Source organism: Cibotium barometz, chromosome 4, assembly GCF_041138505.1.
Source record: "Cibotium barometz isolate CiBa-2024 chromosome 4, ASM4113850v1, whole genome shotgun sequence".
NCBI lineage: Eukaryota > Viridiplantae > Streptophyta > Polypodiopsida > Cyatheales > Cibotiaceae > Cibotium > Cibotium barometz.
In genome coordinates, this window is record NC_141049.1 from 40,798,202 (window position 1) to 40,822,241 (window position 24,040).

Below are 24,040 nucleotides of genomic sequence, written 5' to 3' on the forward strand. Positions count from 1 at the left end.
ACGAAAGATTTTAAAATATATATTTCACAGATGAAAGATTTTAAATCCAAGTCACAAAATCCACTTGTGAGCTAGATACGTTGATTTCCATGCCAAGATGTTCTCAACTTCCACTTATTTCCAAGTCTCTGGACTGCTGTTGCTGCTAGAGGCTCTCTACTATGTGCAGCTATATGTAGTGGCAACCAATGCACAAAGTGCTGCGGGTCCAGAAATAAGATTCATAAAAGCCACTTGATCTAGAAAAATCTGAAGGGAAATGGCACAGGCCACCTCTGACTGACTGTTAAAGCTTCTTCAACCCCCATGCCCAGGTCATCTCAATCCTTTCTTTTAAAGCACCAAGCACCCTAACTCCAAAAAACAGCAGAGGGGTGCCCCAAAACACACACACACACTCTCTCTCTCTCTCTCTCTCTCTCTCTCTCTCTCTCTCTCTCGCTTAGCATGTGAAAATCTTACATAATAAACTGCACTTTGAAGAGGCTTCTTAGAGAGATTATTGAGCACGCACGCGCACAATGATTCTTAAATTGCCCCAACCACACCGAGATGCTCAGAGATGCTAAGAGACATGAACACCAAATCAGAAATACACAAGCTTCTTAGCATTTTTTCCTAGAAAACTCACTTTGAGAGCTGTGTATGAGGTGTGTATATACCCCACTACTGTAGTCATGCGATGCTAGCATGGGCTGTAATGATCATGGAATAGAATTACTGCTTTTACATTGTCATTCTACTGCATTGTGCACCAACACAAGGCTCTCAATAGCATAATTGCTTTATTTATAGCTGTGGACAATTTTTGAAAAAAAAATATATGGCATATGTTTGTACACCTCATGCCTGAGTAAAACATGATTTAAGCCACAAAGTAATTGACTAAAAGAAATGGGTTCAGTAAAAATGTATAGCTTCCGCACGACGCCCCCTCCCAACTTTCCAACACACACACACACACACACACACACACACACACACACACACAAAAAGAATAAACAATATGCTGTTAGGAGGTTCATTCTTCATGTGCTGTTATCCTCTTGATTCAAACACCTTATTTCTTGCTCCCTTGGCTGAAAATCAGATTGATGTAGATTTGTACAGCTAAAAGCCTCATCAGAAACTCACCCAGAAACCCTCCTGTACACTGATATAGTGGTTTGGAGATGCCCTCATGTAGAAAATCCAAAACATTTCCCAACGTTTTGTAGATTACCAACAGCAGCACATGAGAGGATTGCCAGCCATCCAACAAATCATCCAGTCATGGCAGATTCCTTTTTTTGTACCATGATTTGCCTCTCGTGACCTATAACATGCCCAAGAAGTTGGAAGTTGCCCCTTTACATCAAGGCATCATGGGGGTGACTGCACCAAGCCTTTCACACCAACTGCACCTCTTCCCACCCACACAAGAACCACAAAAATATATCCAATGCTGCAAATTGGAGTGGAGGGCTATACACCAAGTCTGTCATATATGTACAGACTACAGTCGTTATGTGCACATATTACACTTCCACAACAGGGGTGGCCGGCATCTCAAAGCCCTTATCGGAAAAGCTTTCCAATCTATCAAGCTGCGAAGGACAACATGAAAAAGTACCATAGTGCCACCAGACTCATCTCATTCAAATAATTAGGCTTCATACACCCTGAAGAAATAGAAATAAAAGATAGCTTAAAGCACTGTCATACCTCAAGAGTTGGCCTGTTGGGAAACAGTGTGATTGTGTCAAGATCCCAAGCAATGCCACTAACAAAAACCCACAAGACTAAGATCAGCAGACTACAGACAAGCTACCACATTTTCATATCAGCTCACTGGTTAGCCAAGAAAAATCCAAGCCCGGGATCCAACACGTAAAAAATGGCACCTAAAAGCGTAGGGGAAGGATCACTGGGAGACGACTCCTGGCTGGAAGGACACATCTGGCACTCACCAGATTTTATGTGCCTTCCCAGCCGGGAATCGTACATATGCACACACCTGCACCCACACCCACAACTTTGACACAATGCAAAAGTAAAAAGAGAAAACACAAGCCATTCAAATTGATCGATTCATGGTGAGAAAAACCAACAATTTTCACACAATGCACTTGACTCATTTCCTTACCTGTAGGACACAACTAGTTGCCAAACATATGGAACAAAGAATTCCTCAGGGTGAAGCTCTTCCTCATATGTAAACCGGAGCTGTGTAAACATCTGTCAGGAGAAACAAGTAGCCCCTTAAGACAGGCTTCACTTACACAGAAGCTTATTCCACCAGTATGACCAATTGTACTTCCTTGTACTTCACCTTCATGCCTTCTCCTCGCCAGGACCTTGTATTAGCAATTATTACTTGGAGCACTTTCTCAACCGACCACTCTCCTTCATTGCTTTGGGCATCCATTCGAGCATTAAAGAAATCCAGGACCTTTAAAAAAAGCGCATATACATCAGTCCTATCTGATCTATATATAATTCAAGACTAAAAACTGTGGCATGAATGTGTCTAGAAGATTACTGTGTATAGGTTCTCTATCAGTTCATAGAAACGTGGATGATCTCGGAAAGGCTGAAAAAGCTCTTGCCGATGGAGAAGTGCATATACAACCTGTTACATCAAAGGTAATCAAAATAAACTGAGCATTCGGTTAACTAAACTTTCTCGTGAGAGAAAACTAAAGCACTCAACTACACCTCTGGGTTACGTGGCAGGGTGTATGTCAAGATGGCATTGATGATTTCCAAAACTATCCGCAAAAAATCCGTGTAAATGTGAAGATCTGTCTGCTGCATAAGCAAAGGTTAGACTCCAAAATGTCAGTTCTTTCTTTTTTTCGTGAAATGGTGTTTTATATTATATGTAAAAATGTACATCAGCCACATGGCTCACACAGAACCTATGGCCCCAAAAAAACCCCCACAAAAGATCCTCTAAAGGATCATGACCATGCAAACCTGTACACTAATAAGAAAACCTCCTAGCCAAATAAGCATCCCAGATAAAAGCATCAAAGATGAGCCAGCCGAGCCGCCGTAGACCATAACGAAATAACATCTGCATCCAGTAGCTGAGCTGAGAGAGGAGAAGAGAACTGCCAAAGCAACAAACCGCGGATACGTAGAATGTGCCCATGTATTCCAGACAAGGAATCAAAGATAAACCCATTCCGTGTAGTCCAAATATGCCAAAGTCCTGTCCATCTAAGGAAATGGAATATCACAAGGTGACTGTCCGAAGTAATGACTTGAGGACAAATCCCAAATATCCACTGATGAGCCGAAACAGTAGACCTCTCTACTGCCTTCCAAACGCGAGAGACAAAAGACCAAATCTGACAGGCCACTGGACAACTCATGAACAGATGCATAACTGTTTCAGTGCATGTCGTGCAAAAGAAGCAAGAGGCCAATGTAATTTTACGACGGCTGAGCTGATCCCGTGTAGGTAACCCTCCCACCAACATCCTCCAAATGAAAACCTTACCTTGGTAAGGGAGTTTAGACTGCCAATTAAAGGGGGAGATAAGAACCAACTCACCAACTACATAACCATTAGGGTTGGATCCACTATGGCCAAGCTATTCAGTACAATTGTTGAGAGCAAACTCAGCTTATGGGCAGAAATGAATGAGAAGAGAGCCATTGGACAAGCCGAGTTCCGGAGAGACCATAACACAGTAGATCACTTGGTCACAATACGTGTTCTGATGGAGGAGAGCCGTTTACAAGGAAAACCCCTCTTTTGCTGCTTTGTAGATTTTAAGAAAGCATTTGACACCGTGCCAAGGAACAGCCTATGGGAGAGTGGTGCACTTAGGGGTGCCAAATGACCTAAGGGTGGCAGTCTATAAACTCTATGAGAAGGTGGTCTGTCAACTCAAAGGCACAAATGGGATGTCAACCTCTTTTTACAGCAATATGGGTGTCAAACAGGGCTGCCCTCTGTCACCAACTTTGTTTGGCCTATGCATTGATAGATTGGAAGAGTTGGTCAGGGAAACAGAGCCTGCTGAACTGAAAGATGCCCCTCAAATTTTGTATGGGAGTCCGTGCATATAAGGCAGTCACACACCATGGGAGGGGGGAAGAGGGGGAGAAACAAAGGGATAGATACTAAGTGCCTGTGAGCACTAACCATTTCAGAAATAAACACAAAGGCAGGAGTGTGTTTAACAACCCAAAAGACTGCGCACAAATATCACTTTAAAAAAAGTGCAAACATTAAGTGTCAAAAAAGAGTAACAAGATGGAAACAATTGAACTCTTAATTAAGAGATTAGATTGCTGTTGCAATTAAGCCTGTAATTAGAACGTCAAGCACATAAAGTAATAGTGCCCAAATTCAAGAGTATAAATAAAACTAAAGCATATACCCTTGAATGGCTTTCCAAAAACTTGAGTTACAGCAGGTACTCTCTTCTTTTCTTGCTTCAAAGCATGCTCGGAGAGAGAAGCTCCTTAAGTGTGCTTCAAGGCTGAGAATTAAAAGCTTGGAAAGAAGATAACAAATAGGGTATTCTCATGTAGAGAACCTGATACCTAAAGAGATGACAGAGGCTCCGTATATATAGGCTATTGGAGAGGGTCTTCATAATCAGCAAGTCGACCAATAGATTCCAAAGCTTCATCCACATGTCAAACACTTTCATGATGATGAGTTGGCAGCTTTATATCTTCAAATTGCTTAGGCGACTCCTTCATGGCTTCATACAGGTGGCGACTTCTCTTCAAAGGTCTTCCCCACGTCATTTTTTTAGTCGGGTGCTTTTTTATAATTATTTTCAATGTTTTTAATGCTTCAAACCTTAATACTGGGGTTATATTCTGCCACCATCATCAGAACCATCCCCCGCCCCCGCCCCCCCCCCCCCCCCCCCCCCCCCCCCCGGCGCCGTGGAGAGATTCTTCTATTAGTTACCGAACAAAACAGGCACTGAGGCTTTCTCCATCGACGGCTCCTCCACACTTGGGAGCCGTGTACACCTGTATTCAGTGCGTAGATGGACATATCTCACTGTGCCCATTCACTAGATAAATTTTTACTCACACACACTTAGTTAACAACTTAACTCTCACAATTTTGTACTGATGTTTTGGTCCCAGGGAGGAGGGGGGGGAGGGCATATTTGGTCTCTATGGACGTTAATACAGTCGTCGTCATCATCGTCGAAGATTCAAATGTTAGTTACCTCATCATGCATGGCTATGGCATCCCTGCTCACCTCACCAGCACTCGACAGTAGGGACAACTTAATGTAAGAAAAACAAGGAAAATATTGAAGCAAATGCATTAGCATGAACCCACTTTGCTTACCACATCTTCTCCAGTTTCTACCCCATTTGCCAGGCTCAATTTCATGTTTGATGATTTGGCACTCAGATCTGCCAGCTTGATATACCTGGAAAGAGTGTAAAATAAGCTTGTTTAGTTAAGTATGCATAAGCTAGATCCATAAGGCACTTCTAAACCTTTCCGACCAAACTGATGCTTCCATACATACTTGCGTGACAGCATGTCAAAAAGGCTGACAAGCCTTTGAGCTGCATACGCATTCAGTCTGTGAACATGCGGAGCCATGTTGGACAAAATTGCTAAGCAATTTGTGTGCAGGTAGACATCCTGCACTCACAGAAGAAAAGAAGGATACATGCAGAGAAGTTAGAACTGTATCACAGCTTCATCCTGCCCATGATAAAAAGTTCACTCTTTCAACTCACCCTCAGTTTTGAGAGATTGTATTTCACAGTTCGTATCAGAATCACAACCATCAATGAGCCAAGGGTTGTCTGAGTCAGAAGACGTTCTTTGTACCACAGAACACTCGGCAGTACCTGATGAACAAACACCAAAGCACACTGATCCATGTTGTCTACCTTATATTTTTTAAGAGGTTTCTTCTGAAAGAAAATAAAGTGACCACAAATCTACAGATACTTTCCCTCAGATGCTAATGTGGTAGGAACTTCAATGCTAGTTCACTGTAAACATGAATATGTACAGATATTTAACCACAGGCAGCAGCAAAATTGGTTGAATAAAATGCCCTACCAACTTATGTATGCTGGCATTGAAAGATGCATCTTGACTAAGGATAAGAAGTATGATAAGCAGCATGTATATTTGCTTTGGAGTCTTTCTTGGAGCATCATAGAGCATTTCCATCAACGGCATTAGCTGCAAGACAAGGCTGATTACTTTTACAATACCATAGAAGTATCAAGTCTTCCAGAGCCAGTAATGTTTAAGAGAAAGTGGAAACAGCAAAAAATGAGAGTTCTTACCAGCGTGTCCAAGTCTGATCGCACCAGAACATACTCCAAGAAAGCAGCATTTCCATGCACCAGAGAGTATAACAGTAGAACTGAGCTTTCATCCATTAAACACCTGTACCATTAAAAGAACAAAACATTAGTCAGAGACAAGAATAATAACAGTGACCATTTAAAAACCTTAGCCAGAAGCTACATCATTGTCAAATAGACTGCCATGTCAGCAATCCTAATCACAAACTGGATTGAGATAACAAAGAACCAAACTACTTAAAACAGCTGATTATAGCACTGTAACATGCAGCAGAAGTATTCGTATTTGAGGATCTTGTCACACAAATGCTCACACCGTCTTCTGTATCCTAAGTTTCGCGAGTCTAGCAATCCACTTTATGACTTCAAACTTTAAGAGATTTGAGAGAGAGAGAGAGAGAGAGAGAGAGAGAGAGAGAGAGAGAAACTATACACCGTATGGGGTCCCGAATTACCCGCTGAAGGGCCCCCTATCCCGTTACCGGAATAGTATTTGCTTTATTACTTTGAAGAGAAATGACTTGGGATTGACGATAAGCCAAACGCAAGATCTCTGAGGATCAAGAGTCGGGCTGAACTGTACACGGCTGTAGAAGCACCAATGATGTCCAATCTCGAGCCTATGCACTCTTCCCAATGGATGTAGGAAGGCTGCAAATCTGAGGCTGAGAGAAGGGGCTGATTGGGACTGTTCTAGGCTATGTATGAATGTTGAAAATGAGTATGAATGCTGAGTTTTACCTTCACCAAGTGGCTGTAGCAAAACGATGCAAACAAGGACGCTGAAAACTGTATGAATGCTGAAAACGCAAGGTACTCTGTAGGGCTGAATGCTGCGTTTTGCTGAATGCAGGCTGAATGCTCAAGCGTTGATGCTCCTATATGCTGATGGATGAAATGCTGATGGATGATGTGCTGAATTCTCCAATCGCTTTTGCTCCTTGTGCTGAAGGCTCCAAGCGTTGAGCTCTTCAAGGCTGAATATGACATGAATGAATGAATGAATGATATGCTCAACTATTTATAAGGACACTTGATGCTGGTCGGCTGGCTACAGAGCTGGCCGACTGCTGGATAAATGGATAAATAATGTAAAAATGTCCATTAAATGCTATAAATTATGGAAAAAATACTGGATAAATTCTAATAAATGCTAGATGCTATCTGACGGCTTCTGCAATGGTCTATATGCAATAGATGAATTATATGCATTATGCAGAGTGCTTTCTAATGTAAACCCTAAAGCCTCTACTAACTCTACATGCATGAATGCATCTCTTCAAGTGGGTTTTGGGACTTGGACTGATTGACTGACTGTCTAAGGCTGAGGAATGACCTACATAGCTCGTGCCTGACTTGTCCTAGACCGAGGATTACAATGGGGTCACGGCGTACGACAATTATCATCCTAAAGGGTACTAATAATGTACAATGTTGCACTAATGATGATGAGTCATCTTGTCACCATGCACTACAGTGCAAAGTGCATGTGACAAGCAAGCACAATGGAGTAGGGTCGAGGACGATACCATTATCGAGTCCTAATAACCTCCTGCGCTTCCTCTTGCATTACCGATAGAAATTCTGATGTAAAACACGAAGGCTAGAGACAAAAGCTCAATCTGCTGCAAAGGGTAGGCGATGTGTCTAATCAAGTACCAGCTGGGTAACTAAAATGGCATCTTGCTGAAACTGCTGAGGAACAACTGGAAGTGCTGATCAGCCAACAACTGCTGGCTGCAATCAGCATATGCTATCTTGCCCCTTAATCACTATATTTTTCTCCATAGTCATTAAGGACGTTAGGTACAATGTACGGATTGCAAACCGTGCAAGTTCTGACTATGGCTATGGAGAGCCATCCTATTGATAGCATTCAATTACATTGATGTTAGACCACAGACCCAAGTCAAAGGCAATGCTAAGCATACCCTTCCTTCGATTGATCATGTGCTTAGGAAGGAATGGATCATGCAGCATGCATACATCTACCTCATGTAAGAAGTTCACTAAGAAGCTCATAACAATCCAAAGAGATCCTATCTAGATTCATAGTCAAAAAATCTAGAAACTCTTTATAACTCTGAATAGATACTGAGACACGCCTGTCCGAGATCTGTCCATGTCCTGCCACCACGTTCACGTGATCACTTGGTTGTGTCTTCACCCCTAGCTTCTACTCAAGTCGAGCATTAACGAAGTTGTGAGTGCTACTAGTGTCAAAAAGGATGTGCACACTCTCCCCTAACACCAACCCATACATACATATCAAGTTTTTATGACCGAAGACTGCCATGTTGAAAAAACATTCCATGCAAGCACTCTAACCTAAAACAATAGTATCCACGGAAGAAATTTGAGGGTTACCTATTACTTCGGTCAAATGAGCTACCTTGATCTTTGCCTTTGGACAACTCGCCTTCATATGGTCCTTTTAACCACAAGTGAAACACCTTCCCTCCCTAGTGCTCTGTAGGGTCTGCTGGTGCTTCTAATCCCTCTTCAGAAAGGATTCACCCAAAGACTAGGTTTGGTGGTTCTATGGAGCCTTCTCAGACTTAAACTTTCGTTTACACCTGAAAGCTCAAAGGTTTCTGTGGTTTTAAGGTTTCTAAGAGACATTCTTCTGAGTATGGCCATCCATCGTCTCTTCATAAATCCTAGCATACCGGGTGGCATCCTCCAGTGTCCTGCTATGATTTTTCTTTACCTAGAGCTTGTGTTCCCATGCCAACACAATGTTGTGGCATCCATGTGTGCCACTCGAGACTGCAACTCTTTGAATCTCTGTAAGTACATGTCGAAAGACGTTCTTCATATCCAAGTCCATAAACTTGGTCACTATATCTGACACCATTTGGCTCCCTGAACAACAAGGTATCCTGAAATAAATGCAAAGATAGATTCTCACTGGATCTTTCTATGCATTTGGACACCAATTTGACTAGTGAATCACCCTTGGGATGTCCAGTGTTTGGCTCTGCTGATATGATCAGTAGTCTTGGGACATGGACTGGTATTTCTAGAGGGATAGTAGTTTTGCTAATATGATCAGGTTGAGGTTTCCTAGAGAAGGAAATATGAGTAGCAGGCCACTTGAGATTGTACATAGTGATGTATGGGGTCGAAGTGAGGTTTTGTGAACCTGCAGTTTCATGAAGTATGGTTTCGTGAACCTACAGTTTTGTGAAACTGAGGTTTCAATTGAGGTTGCCTGCTTCCCAAACTGACAGGCTTCACAAACATGCATATTTCCATCATATTTGAATCTAGGCAATCCACTGACAATGCCTCTTGTTTGCATGTTCTTTAATCTCTGTATATTGACATGTCCAATCCTCTTATGCCACATATCAATGTCCTGTACCACATTTTTACTTTTGGAGAACATGGCTGATTTTAGCTCAGGACTTCCAGCATCCAGCTTAAACAATCTGCCTTCTTTCAGCACTTCTTGCAATGCTAGTGTGACTAGTAGGCCTGGAGGTGTGACCAATATGACTGGGAACACTTGTTGCTCGAGGTCATCTAGTATGACTAGATCCCTGGGTGAGATACATGACTTGAGAACGGGGGATTTCCAATGTATATAAATATTTGCATATGCACTTCATTTTGTGTATGTGCGAAGATAAAAGATTTATTAGATGCAAGATTTGTTTTCGTGTCCTCCTGCATGCTTGCTTATGTCTGGACATCCAAAACTACTGGCTACAAGAATGTGTGGATGCCTTTGCTTGTTGATTTGTGATTGGTTTTTTGCAGGCATCAAAACTGGCTGTCGAAAGGCTCAAAAACCATATCTAAGGCTTAGTTATATTTTATAAGGTGGAGTGTTCACACCCACATTAAAAATGGGTGTGAACTTTGAAGACCCCAATGGGCACCCAAACCCATTAGTTATATCTAAGGGAGTATTTCAATTATTAGAAAACCCAACATCATTTACGTGGGAATTTTTGGACACATTAAAACGATGGCCACGTAGGTGATTGCTAAAGCCTTCACTTGGATTTAGCAAGGTGGTCAACATGGGGAAAGGAGGATAACTGGCTGGCGTTGGAATCGGGCTGGACTTTCTCACACTCGCCGACGGGCTGAAGCAGGCAGAAACGTTTGATGCTCTTTCTCTCACAGGCAGCCAGAAGTAGTGGACTCACTCTCTCCTCCTATCATCCAGCGGACTGAAGCAAAGACCCTGAACTCTTTCTTTCTCTCGCCCGCCTGACTGAAGGATATCCTGCATACTCTCTGTCTCTCTCTCTCTGTCACATATGGACTGAAGCAAAAGGACGACTCCTCTCTCTCACAGGAGGACTGAAGCAAAGTAACCTCTCTCTCTCTTCCACTTGTGAACTGAAGTGAAAGCCCTGGACTCAAATCTTTCTCTCTATCCTGCACCCAGTGGACTGAACGGAGGGCCCCCCTATACAAGAGGGGGGGGGGAGACAACTGATGATATCATTCTGTTTTTCCACAAAGCAGGTTGCTATTCAGAGTTGCAGAAAGGTTGTGTACATTGTGCACATATCTCTTAGTACAGGGCTGCATACGAAGTATTACAGCAGTCTATTACCTTCATTTTGCCCTTACATACACAGCAGGGCAGCATACAGAGAAGAACAAAGGTTTGTTATCACAACTTGTTTCACACGCAAGTGGATGGTGAATTATTCACAAATTAAGAGTGGAATTTGCTGAAGACTCTCCATCAATTCAGTCAAGTGGTCATAGACCAGATGCCCAGATGACTGGATTTAGCACTCAGGTGGTCAAATTGACCAAAACACCTATATGAGTGATGAGTGATTTCGAAGGAAAAACTAGATGCTCAAATCATTTGAACAAACCATGAACAGGTGAGTCTTTATATAACAAAGCCTTCTTGGACCTAAAGCTTGCAACTCCTAGAATCTAGGAGAGTTGCTATTTTTGGCAGACTCTGATCGAAATTCCATTCGCGTCAAAACCTTTGGATTTTTGCAAGGATCAAGATTCAAGAGTTACTAAAGCCCGTTTATCAAATTCTTTACGAGTTGGGATATTTTTAGCATAGAAAGAAGGTTATGAAAGAATCAGCTCTTAAATTAAGACATGTGGCATCTAGAATGTACGAAGTGTCCCTACACTTGTCAATTTATCTAACACTTCTATACCCAAAGTGATACATAATTTACATTATTCCAAGCTAGCATTTAATAACACAAAAGATACACCAAAGTGTGTACAAATATAAGTACATCCATGACCATACGGTAAAGATCAACGTCCCTATCTTTTTCCAACCATACCCAGGTCAAAAGATATCATAAACCATAGTTCATAACATACGTTTAGCAAATGCATATGCATTCGGGTATGTAAGAATGTTTCGAGTATGTTTCAGGCCCGGGCCGAGTAACATACGTGACCTATATAATACCTCATAGAAAGGACGAGATTTAGACAAATAGATACAAATATACATTGTAAATTGAAGCTCTCCAAGTTCCATTATAAAAACTTACAAAGTTACATAAATGCTCATTGCGTGGACCGATTTTCGATTTAAAAAAACGTAGCAACTTTCAATTTAGAAAAACATTTATTAAAAAAAAAGCACATATGAAACATGAGTTTCAAACGTGTATGTTGCAAACGTTTGCTTCATGAAGCAAACGCAAATGTTATGAACTATGCCATAAACCATGTGACAAATACACATATCATAGAAGTCCTACTAGCAGATGTATCGTCAGCCCTCAGTACCTCGGGTGAATCATAAAGAGCTCACTAAGCGACTCCTAGATCCCATTTGAGTGCGTCTGTGAGACAAAGGAGTGGAGGAACCCCCCTCTTGAGCATCAGGTAATGCTCCAGACCCACACTCTGCTGCTGAACTTGTGTGAGCACTTTCCATGGTAAGCTCCAAACCAAAAGCATCAAGACAGAGTTGCAAAACCATAGGTGAATCTGCTAAGTCACCCTCCTCCATCCACTTCGAATCCATAGGTGAATAGTTCTTGAACTTTGCCAAATATCGACATGAAACTTTACCTTGTACTTTTCTTTCCTTTCAAAAGCTCTACAGAACCCAATCACCTGTGTCAAACAGCACTGCTTGACCATGTTGGTGTACTGTCCACTTAGCTTTCTCACGAGTCTTTGCAATAAAAGCTCAGACCCCCACTGAAGATGATACCTGTTGAACCTTTGAAGCCTCCCTAAAGTTGCCTTCTCACATGACTTCACCTGCATCAAAGTCCCTTTTGACCTTGATCAATCCATAAAGTTCCCCTCTAGAAACGCTAATAAGCACAATTGTTCGGCACCTCTTGTTGTCCCTCAAGTGCTCATGTCCAATGCTGCTTTTTGGCCAGTGATTTACCCCTCCAAGAGGCCCTAATCTTGCCCTCCAACAAGCCGCCAAAAGCACTTCTCATCAACGCCCCGCAGGTATTTCTTTACTCTTCACAAAGTTGGGTTACAACTTCACCGGTCTCACTCGAAGTATTCTCGGCTAGAAGCACTCCCGCACACCCACTAGCGCCCAAGGTCCACGAGTGAAGGCTTCTTTAGCGTCCTCCTCTCAGACCAACGCTGTGGTTATGACTAGAGGCCTCCTCCATGCATCACTTATATAGAGCCGGCTTAGGCGTGCTTTAAACCAAGTTTTTCTTTTAAAAAACACTTTTAAAAAATAGCTTGCTTTTAAAAAGCAATCAAAAAGCAACTTTATTGTCTTTTTATGCGAAAAGTCATCCTCCTAAAAATCTCTCAAACCACTTTGAATTTGAAGATGCTCTAACATGCGAAAGCTCTAGGGGAGATAGGTAACTTCAATGCTCACAAATCAGCACACTTTTCACGACAGAAATAACACACAAAACTGAATGAAGATGTGCAGAAAATAGAGAGAGAGAGAGAGAGAGAGAGAGAGAGAGAGGGGAGGACCAGGGGGAGATAGGTAACTTCAATGCTCACAAATCAGCACACTTTTCACGACAGAAATAACACACAAAACTGAATGAAGATGTGCAGAAAATAGAGAGAGAGAGAGAGAGAGAGAGAGAGAGAGAGGGGAGGACCAGTATTGGGTCCCAAATACCCTCTGTAGGCCCCCCACCACGAATGGTGTATTTGCTTTATTAGAATGATGCAAATCTGAAAAGAAAATACAGAAAACTTGACCTTTCTTGGCTGAGATAACTCTGCCCTTGACCTGCAGTCCTTCACCCCTTTGTGTTAGCACTCCTTGGCTGTCCTGGCCCTTGATTGCCTTAACACTTGGTGAATTATGAGATAACACACTGATTTGTGGGCCTTGGTATTTATACTACCAACTAACAGCAGTCGGCCAGCTATAATCCCTGTCGGTTGTCTTTAATTAAATGCTGAATAAAATCAGTAAAAATGCTGCGCATGCTCGCCTTTGGCTGGCTGGCACTAGGCGCATGAGCACAAAGGGCTGGGCACTGATTGCCCATGGTTCTGAAGGCTGGGCAGCCTGCATGGGCTGCCCCCATACTTGCCCTACAGTCCCCTAGGGCAATTGGTTCCCCTTGCAAGAGCCCTGGGACTGTCCTAAAGCACTCCTATGGCCTTCCCATGGCTGGTGGGTACAGCCAGGGCCTTCCTGGCCCTCATGGGGGTGGTTTACCCTGTCCCCATGCCCACACAAGGACTTAGGGTAGCCCTATGGGCTGGCCCCTTTTCCTAAAATCAAACCCTAACCACCCACACAATGATCTAGCATCGAGTCAGAATCAATGACATCATTCCACAGGGAAACTCACAGCGCGCGGACTGGCATTGTTTCATGTGCAGGACAGTGAACACCTGACCTCGGATGAGGACAATGCACACCTGACCTCGGACGACTGGGATGGATCCCTGGCTGACTTGTCCCGGACTGGGCTCACATGGGACCAGTTTACCATCCCAGGTCCTGCACCTTCTGTACAGATATGTCTACGTGGCATCCAAGTGCGGGATGCACGTGACAGATGCTAAGAGACAAAGTGGCTCCTCTCAACAAGCTCTTCACGATGACACCAACAGAACTTCAAAATCTTGAAAATTAGGGTTAGGGTTAGGATTAGGATTTCTGAATTTGAAGATGCTGTAGAGACAAAGTTGCTCCTCTCAACGAGCTCTCTTCGATGACGCAAACAGATCTTCATTTTGACAATCTTGAAAATTAGGGTTAGGGTTTCTGCCAAGGCAAATCATGCACTGCAATCTGCGGTGTTAGTATCAGAGCTAAGTCTTCTCTTATGAGAACTTTCTCGGGGTGACAGAATCTTTGGCCAACCCACAAATTACATTCACCATGTCAAGAGAAGGAGACGAGTATTTATCAACAATTGCGAGGTTCTAGACGTTCTTTGATGGTGTCTTTTTCAAACTATGAGAAGATTCAAAGGTACAAAGAGCTCAAAGCAAATCCAAAGATTCAAGCTTTGATGGTGGAGAGAAGAGCTGAAGCTAAAGTCTTTGAAGACTTTCTTACCGAGAAGGCTAATGCGATTGATGGTATTGCAGCAGCGAAAGCCTACCTAAGCATAAAAGGAGCGTCTACTTCAGAGAAGTCAAAGACCATGAAATTTACTTCACCACCCACCATCATCAAAGGAGGTAGTCAAGCGATAACCTCGAAGTCCCACCTGTTAGAAGTCATCTCCTATCTTAATCAGACACCAGGGCCTCTGTTGTGGGTGTGCCCGCCCTGTATAGGTGTTTTATCATTTTTCCTCACTCCCCGTATTTTTTCCCCATTTTTCCATGGTGTGGATGGATGCCACATGTTGGCAGGAGCCCATGGTGCTGGCCGACTGCACCTCATGTGCTCCTGGTGGCTGGCCGACTGCCTATGCTGCAGTCGTGGAGACTTTTATGCTGGCCGACCTGGTTTTATACAGTCGTGGAGATATTGTGCTGGCCGACTTGCTTTATATAGTCGTGGAGAGCCTCTAGCGCTGGCCGACTGCATCCATGGGGCATATAAATAGGCCCCATGCTCCTCACCATTGTATCATTCAGTTTTGTGCGGGATCTTGTGTATAGAGAAGAGTTTACACGCCTATTTCTCTGTGTCTCTTATGCTGTCTATTTTCTGCACTCTACTTGCTCTTGTGAACCCAAGTTTGGTTATCATTTCCGCTGCATATTTTGACATGGTATCAGAGCCCTAGGCTCGTGATAGATCTTGGGAGTTTTCTGAGCAAGAGGGGGATAGTTAGATTGCTGATTGGTGGACTGTTTTGGACTGTTCGGGAAGAGAAGGTGCAAGAGGAAGGCGGGCTAAGGTGCTGGACACCCACTTGCAGGTTTTAGAGTTTTTTTTTCCCACCCACCCACCCTTTTCAGTTTAATCCCCGCAATGAGAGATTTACTAGAGATAGCTGAGAAGCACGTGAAGATTCCGACTCTCCCCACGTTCCCTATGGACCGTCAGTTGGACGGGAACAACTACGGCATGTGGAAGGTTATGATGGAGTCTGTGCTGGAGTCATATGACCTTGCTGATTTCATCGCCATCGGGGTTCCACGCTGGAAGCAGAGAAGGGGGAGTTACTGTCGATGAAGAAGGACCGAGAGGCACAGGCACACATGTGGGATCGTGTCAATGCCAGGGTCCGGTCATTTATTTTCCTCAACTGCACACCACAAGTGATCAATCATGTAAAGCACATGACGCTGGCTAGAGGCATATGGGAGCACTTGGCTTCTCTTTATAACAAGGTATCACCCATGAAAAGGATCTCCTTGGAAGTGCAGATGCGGATTATGAACCCTACAAAGTCCTCGACGATGCGGGAACACATTAACAAGCTGCAGGCCCTTCAGCAGGAAGTCCTCCAAGCTGGGAAGGAGATATCATCTGAAGACATGGCCATCACTTGCCTGCTCAGTATTATACTTTATACTCCTCGTTGATTACGAGTGGCAGGCTCAGCACCATTACGGGAGGAGCTTGTGCCAATGGTCTTTAACCAAGAGGAACGTTTCACGAACCCTCCTCACAGCGGCGGTTCGGAGGCCTTAACTGGCCAACGATCGAAAGGCCGGAATAACAACAAGGGCAAAGGGAAGGCTTCACCGGAGAAGTCTTCTGAGAAGAAGCCTGACTCAGAACGAGAGAAGCTGAAGGCCGAAAGATCCTGCAATGAGTGTGGCGAGAAAGGCCACTATTGGAGGAAGTGTCCTAAGCGGACAGGGAAGAGTGCTGATTCCTCAGCCTCAACTGCACAGACTCCTGCATTTGTGCACTTAGAGATGATGGACTCCGACGCTTCATCGTCTTCGAGCGAGGAGGCAGTTGGCTTCACCGCGAAGGATACCCGGGAATGGATTCTTGACAGTGGTGCTTCCAGGCACATGACTCCATCCCGTGACTTCTTTTTGGATCTGAAACGGCAGTCAGGTCGCATCTTTATTGGCGACAACTCCACTATTCCGATACATAGTGAGGGCCGAATGGAGAGTATTCCTGACGGCAAGGGGGGCAAGCATGCTTCCCGTGTTCTTTATGTCCCTGCTCTGGGTTTTCATCTTCTGTCAGTGCATGAGGTATGCAAGACTGGCTTTCGGGTGGAATTTGAGGAGCATTCAGTTGCTCTACGGGACCGTGAGACTGGCCAAGTTGTTTGGGAAGGCGGTGTGGAGAATGGTATCTACAAGCTCTCTGCACTCTCGTCGTTGACAGGTTCTCAGGTCGGAGATTTGTGGCACTTTCGTTTTGGCCACTTAAATGTGGATGCACTTCGGCGAGCTTTCCGAGACCAGATGGTGGTTGGCTTGCCAGATGTTGGCAGTAGGCAAGGACGTTGCAGTTCTTGCATACGTGGTAAGCAGCACAGGGAATCCTTTCCGAAGCAGGCTTCCAGGCAGGCTTCGACACCATTGGAGTTGATTCACACTAACTTGTGTGGACCTCAGCAGACACCATCCTTGGGAGGATCTCTCTACTTTATGCTGCTTGTTGATGATTGTACCAGATTCACGTGGGTCTACTTTCTTTCCCAGAAGGACCAAGCTTTTGCACGGTTCAAGGATTGGCACGTGATGGTGGAGAAAGAGTCTGGATTTCAGGTAAAGACTCTCAGGGCTGACAAAGGAGGTCAATTCTCCTCGACTGTATTTCTCAGATTTTGTGCAGATCGTGGCATCAAAAGGGAACTGGCCAATACAGGATCGCCTTCGGAGAATGGAGTTGTAGAACGCAAGAACAGGACTGTGGTGGAGATGGCGAGGACCGTGCTGGAGCATCGTGATCTTCCTCGTCCACTTTGGGGAGAGGCTGTGGCAACGGTTGTCCATACTCTCAACCGATCTCCGACGACTTCAGTATCCCATATGACTCCATTTGAGGCATACTTTGGCAGGAAACCTGATGTCTCACACTTCCGTGTTTTTAGGAGTGATGCGTATGTACATATTCCGAAGAAGCAGGGGGGGAAGCTTGACTCCAAGTCCCGCAAGCTTGTATTTGTGGGGTATAATTCTCTTTCCAAGGGATACAGATTGTATGATCCAGACAGGAATGAGATTGTTGTCAGCCGGGATGTGGTCTTTGACGAGCATGTTCCAATATCCACTGTCGAAGAGCCGCCACTTCTTGGAGATCCAGAGGAGTCTGATGATGATTACCAGACCATTATTCCAATTGATCAACCTCAGTCAGTACATGAGGTTGAGCCTGCAGCTGGAGTAGAGCCCCCGCGACCTCAGGAGGCTCCACGATCTGTTCGAGTACCTAGGTGGTTGTTAGACACCCTTCGGGAGTCAGGTGTCACGGAGTTACCCACTATGCTTTGACGTCTCGTATTATGCGGGACAAAGAGCCCACTTCCGTCAAGGAAGCCCTTTCACAAGATACTTGGAGGAAAGCCATGCAGGTGGAACTTGATGCCATCGAGAAGAACAACACATGGGAGTTGGTACCAAGGCCGTCGAAACGGTCAGCCATTGGTGTCAAATGGGTCTTTAAGACCAAATATACGTCTGATGGGTCGGTGGACAAACACAAAGCCAGACTTGTGGCTAAAGGTTATGCTCAGCGGCCAGGCATCGACTACGAGGATACTTTGCACCGACAGCACAGATGTCCACGATTCGGACCGTTCTTGCCCTTGCTTCTTCTCAGAGGTGGCCCGTGTATCAAATGGATGTAAAATCTGCGTTCCTTAATGGTGACCTGCAGGAGGAGGTGTATGTTGAGCAGCCTCCAGGCTTTATTGTTCCAAGATCAGAAGGGATGGTTTACAGGTTACGTAAGGCCTTGTATGGTCTTAAGCAGGCTCCCAGGGCTTGGAATCAGAAGATTGATTCATTGGGACGCAGGATTGCGGATCTTGCGGTATCTGCAGAGTACGAAGGATCTAGGACTCTTTTACACAAGAGGGGATGGAGTCAGACTCCAAGGTTGGAGTGACTCAGATTGGGGAGGAGATCCAGACACGAGGAGATCTACTTCAGGATAAAGTTTTACCCTCGGCTCAGGAGCAGTTTCTTGGGGCAGCAAGAGGCAGCCAACTATTACCCTCTCGTCGACAGAGGCAAAGTACCGGGCTGCTTGTGGTGCTGCTTGCGAGGTTGTGTGGCTGCGGAGGCTGCTAGGCGAGATTGGGTTTCCACAGAAGGAGCCCACAGTCATCCAGTGCGATAACCAGAGTTGTATAGCTATTGCTCGGAACCCGGTCTTCCATGCCCGGACCAAGCACATAGAGATACAGTATCACTTTGTACGTGAGAAGATCTTGGCTGGTGACATCTTGCTACTTTATTGTTCGACGGAGGACAATGCGGCGGACCTCTTCACAAAGTCTCTACCTCAGGCTACGCTCAGGCGACACTCCAGCTCCCTTGGGTTGATTGCACAGCCAGGAGCTGAGAGGGGGTGTTAGAAGTCATCTCCTGTCTTAATCAGACACCAGGGCCTCTGTTGTGGGTGTGCCCGCCTTGTATAGATGTTTTATCATTTTTCCTCACTCCCCGTATTTTTTCCCCATTTTTCCACGGTGGGGATGGATGCCACATGTTGGCAGGAGCCCATGGTGCTAGCCGACTGCACCTCATGTGCTCCTGAGGCTGGCCGACTGCCTATGCTGCAGTCGTGGAGGCTTTTATGCTGGCCGACCTGGTTTTATACAGTCGTGGAGATATTGTGCTGGCCAACCTACTTTATGCAATCGTGGAGAGCCTCTAGCGCTGGCCGACTGCATCCATGGGGCATGTAAATAGGCCCCATGCTCCTCACCATTGTATCATTCAGTTTTGTGCGGGATCTTGTGTATAGAGAAGAGTTTACACGCCTATTTCTCTGTGTCTCTTATGCTGTCTATTTTCTTCACTCTGCTTGCTCTTGTGAACCCAAGTTTGGTTATCATTTCCGCTGCATATTTTGACACCACCATACCCAAGCTGCCTCATCATGTCTTGAAAACCCTCGTAAGGACAAGGAGAAAGCCAAAGAACCACAAATGTCCTTGGTGGCTGATTCGCCTAAGGCTGTTTGTTGGCATCCATGGGATCACACATGGAGCTATGGAGGATGAAATATTAGCATCATAGTGGAGTATGTAAAAGAGAGAGAGAGAGACTAGCAATAGAGCTCAAGTATGAGAGAGAGATTGCACAACTTCAATAGTACTCATTGTGTGAGTGAAGAACCCAAATACTTGCTTTTATAGGCACCAGGGCTTCCCAATGCTGCCTTAGACCCCACTAACCCCCATAGGCCCGCAATGGGAGCTCATCAGTAGCATAGCAACCTAGCACATTTGGTGAGCGCACTATAGAGAGACCATAGAGCAGCGCCGCCCCCCCCCTCCCCCACCCCCCTCTGCCCCCCGGAGACATCTGCTTCATACAAATACACATCATCCACACCCTCTGGGGACGTTGGGACACCTAAAGGGTGACTCAGAGACAGCAGAAACGTGCAGCCTTCCTACATACATGAAATCCAGGTCCCGAGGTGTAGCCAATCACCCGTAAACTTGTTGGCAAAGGCAGCAAGCCCATCTCAGCTGCTACAGATCATTCCAAAATCAAAGGGTTCGCAAAAAACCTGGGTTCAATGCGCTCACTGGCCAATAGAGATGAGAGGTGTAGCCAATCACCCGTAACTTGTTGCCAAAGGCAGCAAGTCCATCTCGGCTACTACGGATCGTTCCAAAATCAAAGGGTTGGCAAAAAAGCTGGGTTCGATGCGCCCACTGGCCAATAGACATGAGAGGTGTAGCCAATCACCCATAAACTTGTTACCAAAGATAACAAGTCCATCTCGGCTACTACGGATCGTTCCAAAATCAAAGGGTTCGCGAAAATCCAGGTCCCTTTCTCACCCGGGCAACAGCAGCATATTCTCGCATCACATGGCCCCAGTGTGTCTTTCCCCCCCTCCTCCTAGGATGAAATCTCCCCCCAGAGCAGCTGGCGATGAAGGAAGCTCCCCCCCCCCAAAAAAACAAAAAAACAAAATCATCCTAGTGTTTATACCTCGTCAGAGGGACGTAACCTACCTCAATGCCGATGTTCTCTTTTTTCTACTAATGAAAGGATTTCCTTTCAGAATAAAGAAAAAAAAAGAAGCTTGTGAGCAGAGCGCCAATAAGTTCCCTTGCCAGTGCCCCTTATGGTACTAGGCAGCACAAGAAGTCTAAAGATGGAAGTATGCATGGCACAAATGGGTCCTGTACTCCATTACTGAATCATGAGATTAACTGGATTCTCATCTTGCACACAAAAAGCAAGCCCAAGACACAGTTTAACATTATCAGACTCCAACTGTAAGGATCGTGTACATAAACCCAACATATGGATCATAAATCCCATCACAGTATCCACGGTACATGCCAAGCAATAAAAGCCCTTCTGCATTCTTGAACCTTTCTAGTTGTCACTTGGTTGGTACTGCTGGTCTTTTCTATTCATTAGTGCACCTCTATTTATGATACTCTGTTAACTGATCTCAGTAGCAAAGACGAAATTATTAGACAATGCATCAGGACTCCAAGAGGATCCCCCTTGCATTACTTACAATCCCAGTGTATCATATAAGGCTGCAAACGGAATCCTTGTCATAGCGCCTCCTTGAGTATTGCTCTCCACATCAACAAGGTCAACTGCTTTCAAAAGATGACAAAACAGAGAAGTTACATTGAGCAAAACCCTTTCATCTATGTAATTAACGACAAAACTGCCACCAAGATAGAACAGATCAGTGGAAGATGATTACACTCAGTATCCCTTGCCAAATCAAGAGCTTGACAAAAGGGGCTTGAAAAGAGGTGGTATGGGTAGGCCAATGCCGCAGTTGTATCTTCCCCGTTTAGATCGATCTTTTCTTTTACAGTCTCATCAACCTGGAGACCTTTGCGGTAGTGTACAAAAATTAAAAGCAGGAGCAAACTGTTTTGAGCCAGAGGACTTGATCCCGTTGTACTGTTGGAGCTCACCAGGTAATTATATGTGTGATATGGCAACCGCAACACTGTCACTGCAAGATAGATGGGGGAACAGCTTGATACTTCAAAAAAGACTCAGCTACACAGCGAAAAGAGTACATAAGCCTTAAATTATCCAAACTCAAATCCTCAGATGATTCACCATCAGTACTAACCAGCTGCTGACCCGACTCTCTGAAGCACTCCTTGCTGATTGGCTTTGGAAAAGCTTGTATAATGTGCAGCATCTGCTGGCATGGGCAACCTGGCTATGTATGATGTAAGCAACTTGCGCACAACAAGCCCTACAAGAGCGAGGTCCTGTGCACAAACACTCAAACCCAGTCAATGCTCAATGCAAACAATGAGCCCTTCAAGACTGAGGTCCTGCAAACATGCACTATTACCCAGTCAATGCCTCATATGCTTCTTAAGAATATATCAAAAGATTGTTGAAGAATACCTACCTGTGTCATAGCCGCATCAAGAAAAACTTGGCCATCCTTTGGTCCCAAAGATGTTGCTGAATGAAGCTGGGTGGACATCATGACAAGCAAAAGGTTCCCAACTTCCAAATGTAACCAATATGTAGAAGGGCTTCACCCAACAGATCAAGTATAGGTAAATATGCAGCTAAAAATCATTCCTTTAATCACATCAACAAAAGGGAAAATTTCAAAGATTTGGAACAAACATGCTTACTTGATATCCGAGTTACCAATAAAGGACATCATGGCCGACACCACAAAGCAAGCCACATTCTGGTCACCTAGGTTACATACTAAAAATGTGAATCATGATGCATTGTGGGTCTTATAAAGACATCACTTTCATGTCAAGCCTTTTGGATGAGCTGAAGTTTGAAATCAAACCTTTTGAGAGCCCGATTGCTTCAGCTTCCTTTTCATTCAAGCACAAAGACAGGGAGCTCATCAGCTGGTCACTGGTTGCATGCTCAATCAAATGCTTGAGAAATACACTGGAGAATCGGACTGCATTGGTAGCTTTCACAAAAGTCACATGTGCACCAGGTGCAGCACATGAAGCCTCTTGTAAGCTCCACGCTAGATGGAGTAATAATTTGGCTAAATGGCAGGTGAAAATGCTGTTCTGAGCTGCATACACCAATAAAATAAAGTCCAGGCAGCATATGAGAACTCTCTCTCTTTCTCTCTCTCTCTCTCCCATGATGTAACTTTTTGGTCTCATAGGTCATTATGGCCTTTTGAAGACGTTAATATAACATTTCATTTCATCTCTCTCTCGTACCATGATGAGATTACATGGACACTATTGTATCACTTTTGGTCTCATAGACCCACTGGTTCTTTTGAAGACGTTTAATATAACTCTCTCTCTCTCTCTCTCTCTCTCTCTCTCTCTCTCTCTCTCTCTCTGTGCCAGGAGAGGATCCCCACACAGAGACAGAACCATGAGATTCTTCGACGACATGACATGCCCTCACCATAGCCACATCTGCCATCAGGAGGCTAATAGAGTCATGTTTTAGTTTTCAGTTTTCACATTTTTCAATGGCATTGTATGAAAGAATGTGCACAAGGGAAGCAATGAACATGAGAGAGAGAAAGATTGCAAGCAAGAACTGAGCTTTATTAGCTTGAGGTTACAGAGTACAAGAGCCAGCAAATAGGGCACAGAATGATATAATGGAATGAATAAGGGAGCAACTCTTATATACTTGTGCATGAAGCAGTCGGCGGTACGAAACAAGCCGACAGCTCCACGACAGCATGAGATACAATATTTTAACACCCCCTCTGCATCTTGAAGTGTGCAAAAAAGTCAAAAGAAAACTGATGACGAAGGTGCGACCATGGACACCTCAGCATGGCCAGTACTGAGTACACCTCGGAAAATGCACATGTCAGCTTGTTGTCTTCAGAGAACATAATGCCACTATAAAGAGCATCTGCTTGGCTCCAAACTCAAAGTAGAACTGTGAACACATCACATCCAATAACCTCGAACAAATGAACATGGAACACATCTTGTCCATAGTCTCTGCTAACCAATAGTTCTAGAACTCATCCGAACCATGAAGGAAACTTGGTTGATCCTGGAACTCATCCGGACCATCAAGTGAACTTGCCTGTCTTTATACTTGGAACTCCAACACACGGGTCCCATGCTCCACATTTAATATAAGAGAGCTTTTGAAAGCCCCCTCTCCGGCCGTGGCCCTAAACAATCTCCCAGAGACCCTTGAGTGTGAACCAGACCTTCATCTGTAGCTTCCAGTGATCATAGTTTGTACCACTGAGCTTGTCCTCCTTGTTCGTGCT

General features: G+C 44.5%; 1 protein-coding gene across 2 annotated transcripts in view; it reads right to left on the reverse strand.

The window, feature by feature from the left end:
• Positions 1 to 772: 772 nt before the first annotated feature.
• The window catches only part of LOC147639259 (uncharacterized), a 30,703-nt gene continuing 7,435 nt past the window's right edge, over positions 773 to 24,040 (reverse strand). The window contains exons 2-18 of one of the 2 annotated variants that reach the window (XM_086789035.1): positions 22,610 to 22,852; positions 22,440 to 22,506; positions 22,205 to 22,334; positions 21,914 to 22,058; positions 21,530 to 21,790; positions 21,332 to 21,416; positions 6,286 to 6,388; positions 6,053 to 6,178; positions 5,722 to 5,835; positions 5,505 to 5,623; positions 5,318 to 5,402; positions 2,698 to 2,790; positions 2,522 to 2,611; positions 2,312 to 2,431; positions 2,126 to 2,217; positions 1,705 to 1,762; positions 773 to 1,586 (exon numbers count right to left, since the gene is read on the reverse strand). In XM_086789035.1, the coding sequence (XP_086645161.1) occupies positions 1,518 to 1,586; positions 1,705 to 1,762; positions 2,126 to 2,217; positions 2,312 to 2,431; positions 2,522 to 2,611; positions 2,698 to 2,790; positions 5,318 to 5,402; positions 5,505 to 5,623; positions 5,722 to 5,835; positions 6,053 to 6,178; positions 6,286 to 6,388; positions 21,332 to 21,416; positions 21,530 to 21,790; positions 21,914 to 22,058; positions 22,205 to 22,334; positions 22,440 to 22,506; positions 22,610 to 22,852 (2,000 nt within the window). In that variant the 3' untranslated portion in view covers positions 773 to 1,517. The remainder of the gene's footprint in view (positions 1,587 to 1,704; positions 1,763 to 2,125; positions 2,218 to 2,311; positions 2,432 to 2,521; positions 2,612 to 2,697; positions 2,791 to 5,317; positions 5,403 to 5,504; positions 5,624 to 5,721; positions 5,836 to 6,052; positions 6,179 to 6,285; positions 6,389 to 21,331; positions 21,417 to 21,529; positions 21,791 to 21,913; positions 22,059 to 22,204; positions 22,335 to 22,439; positions 22,507 to 22,609; positions 22,853 to 24,040) is intronic. The other variant, XM_086789040.1, reaches the window with a different exon arrangement.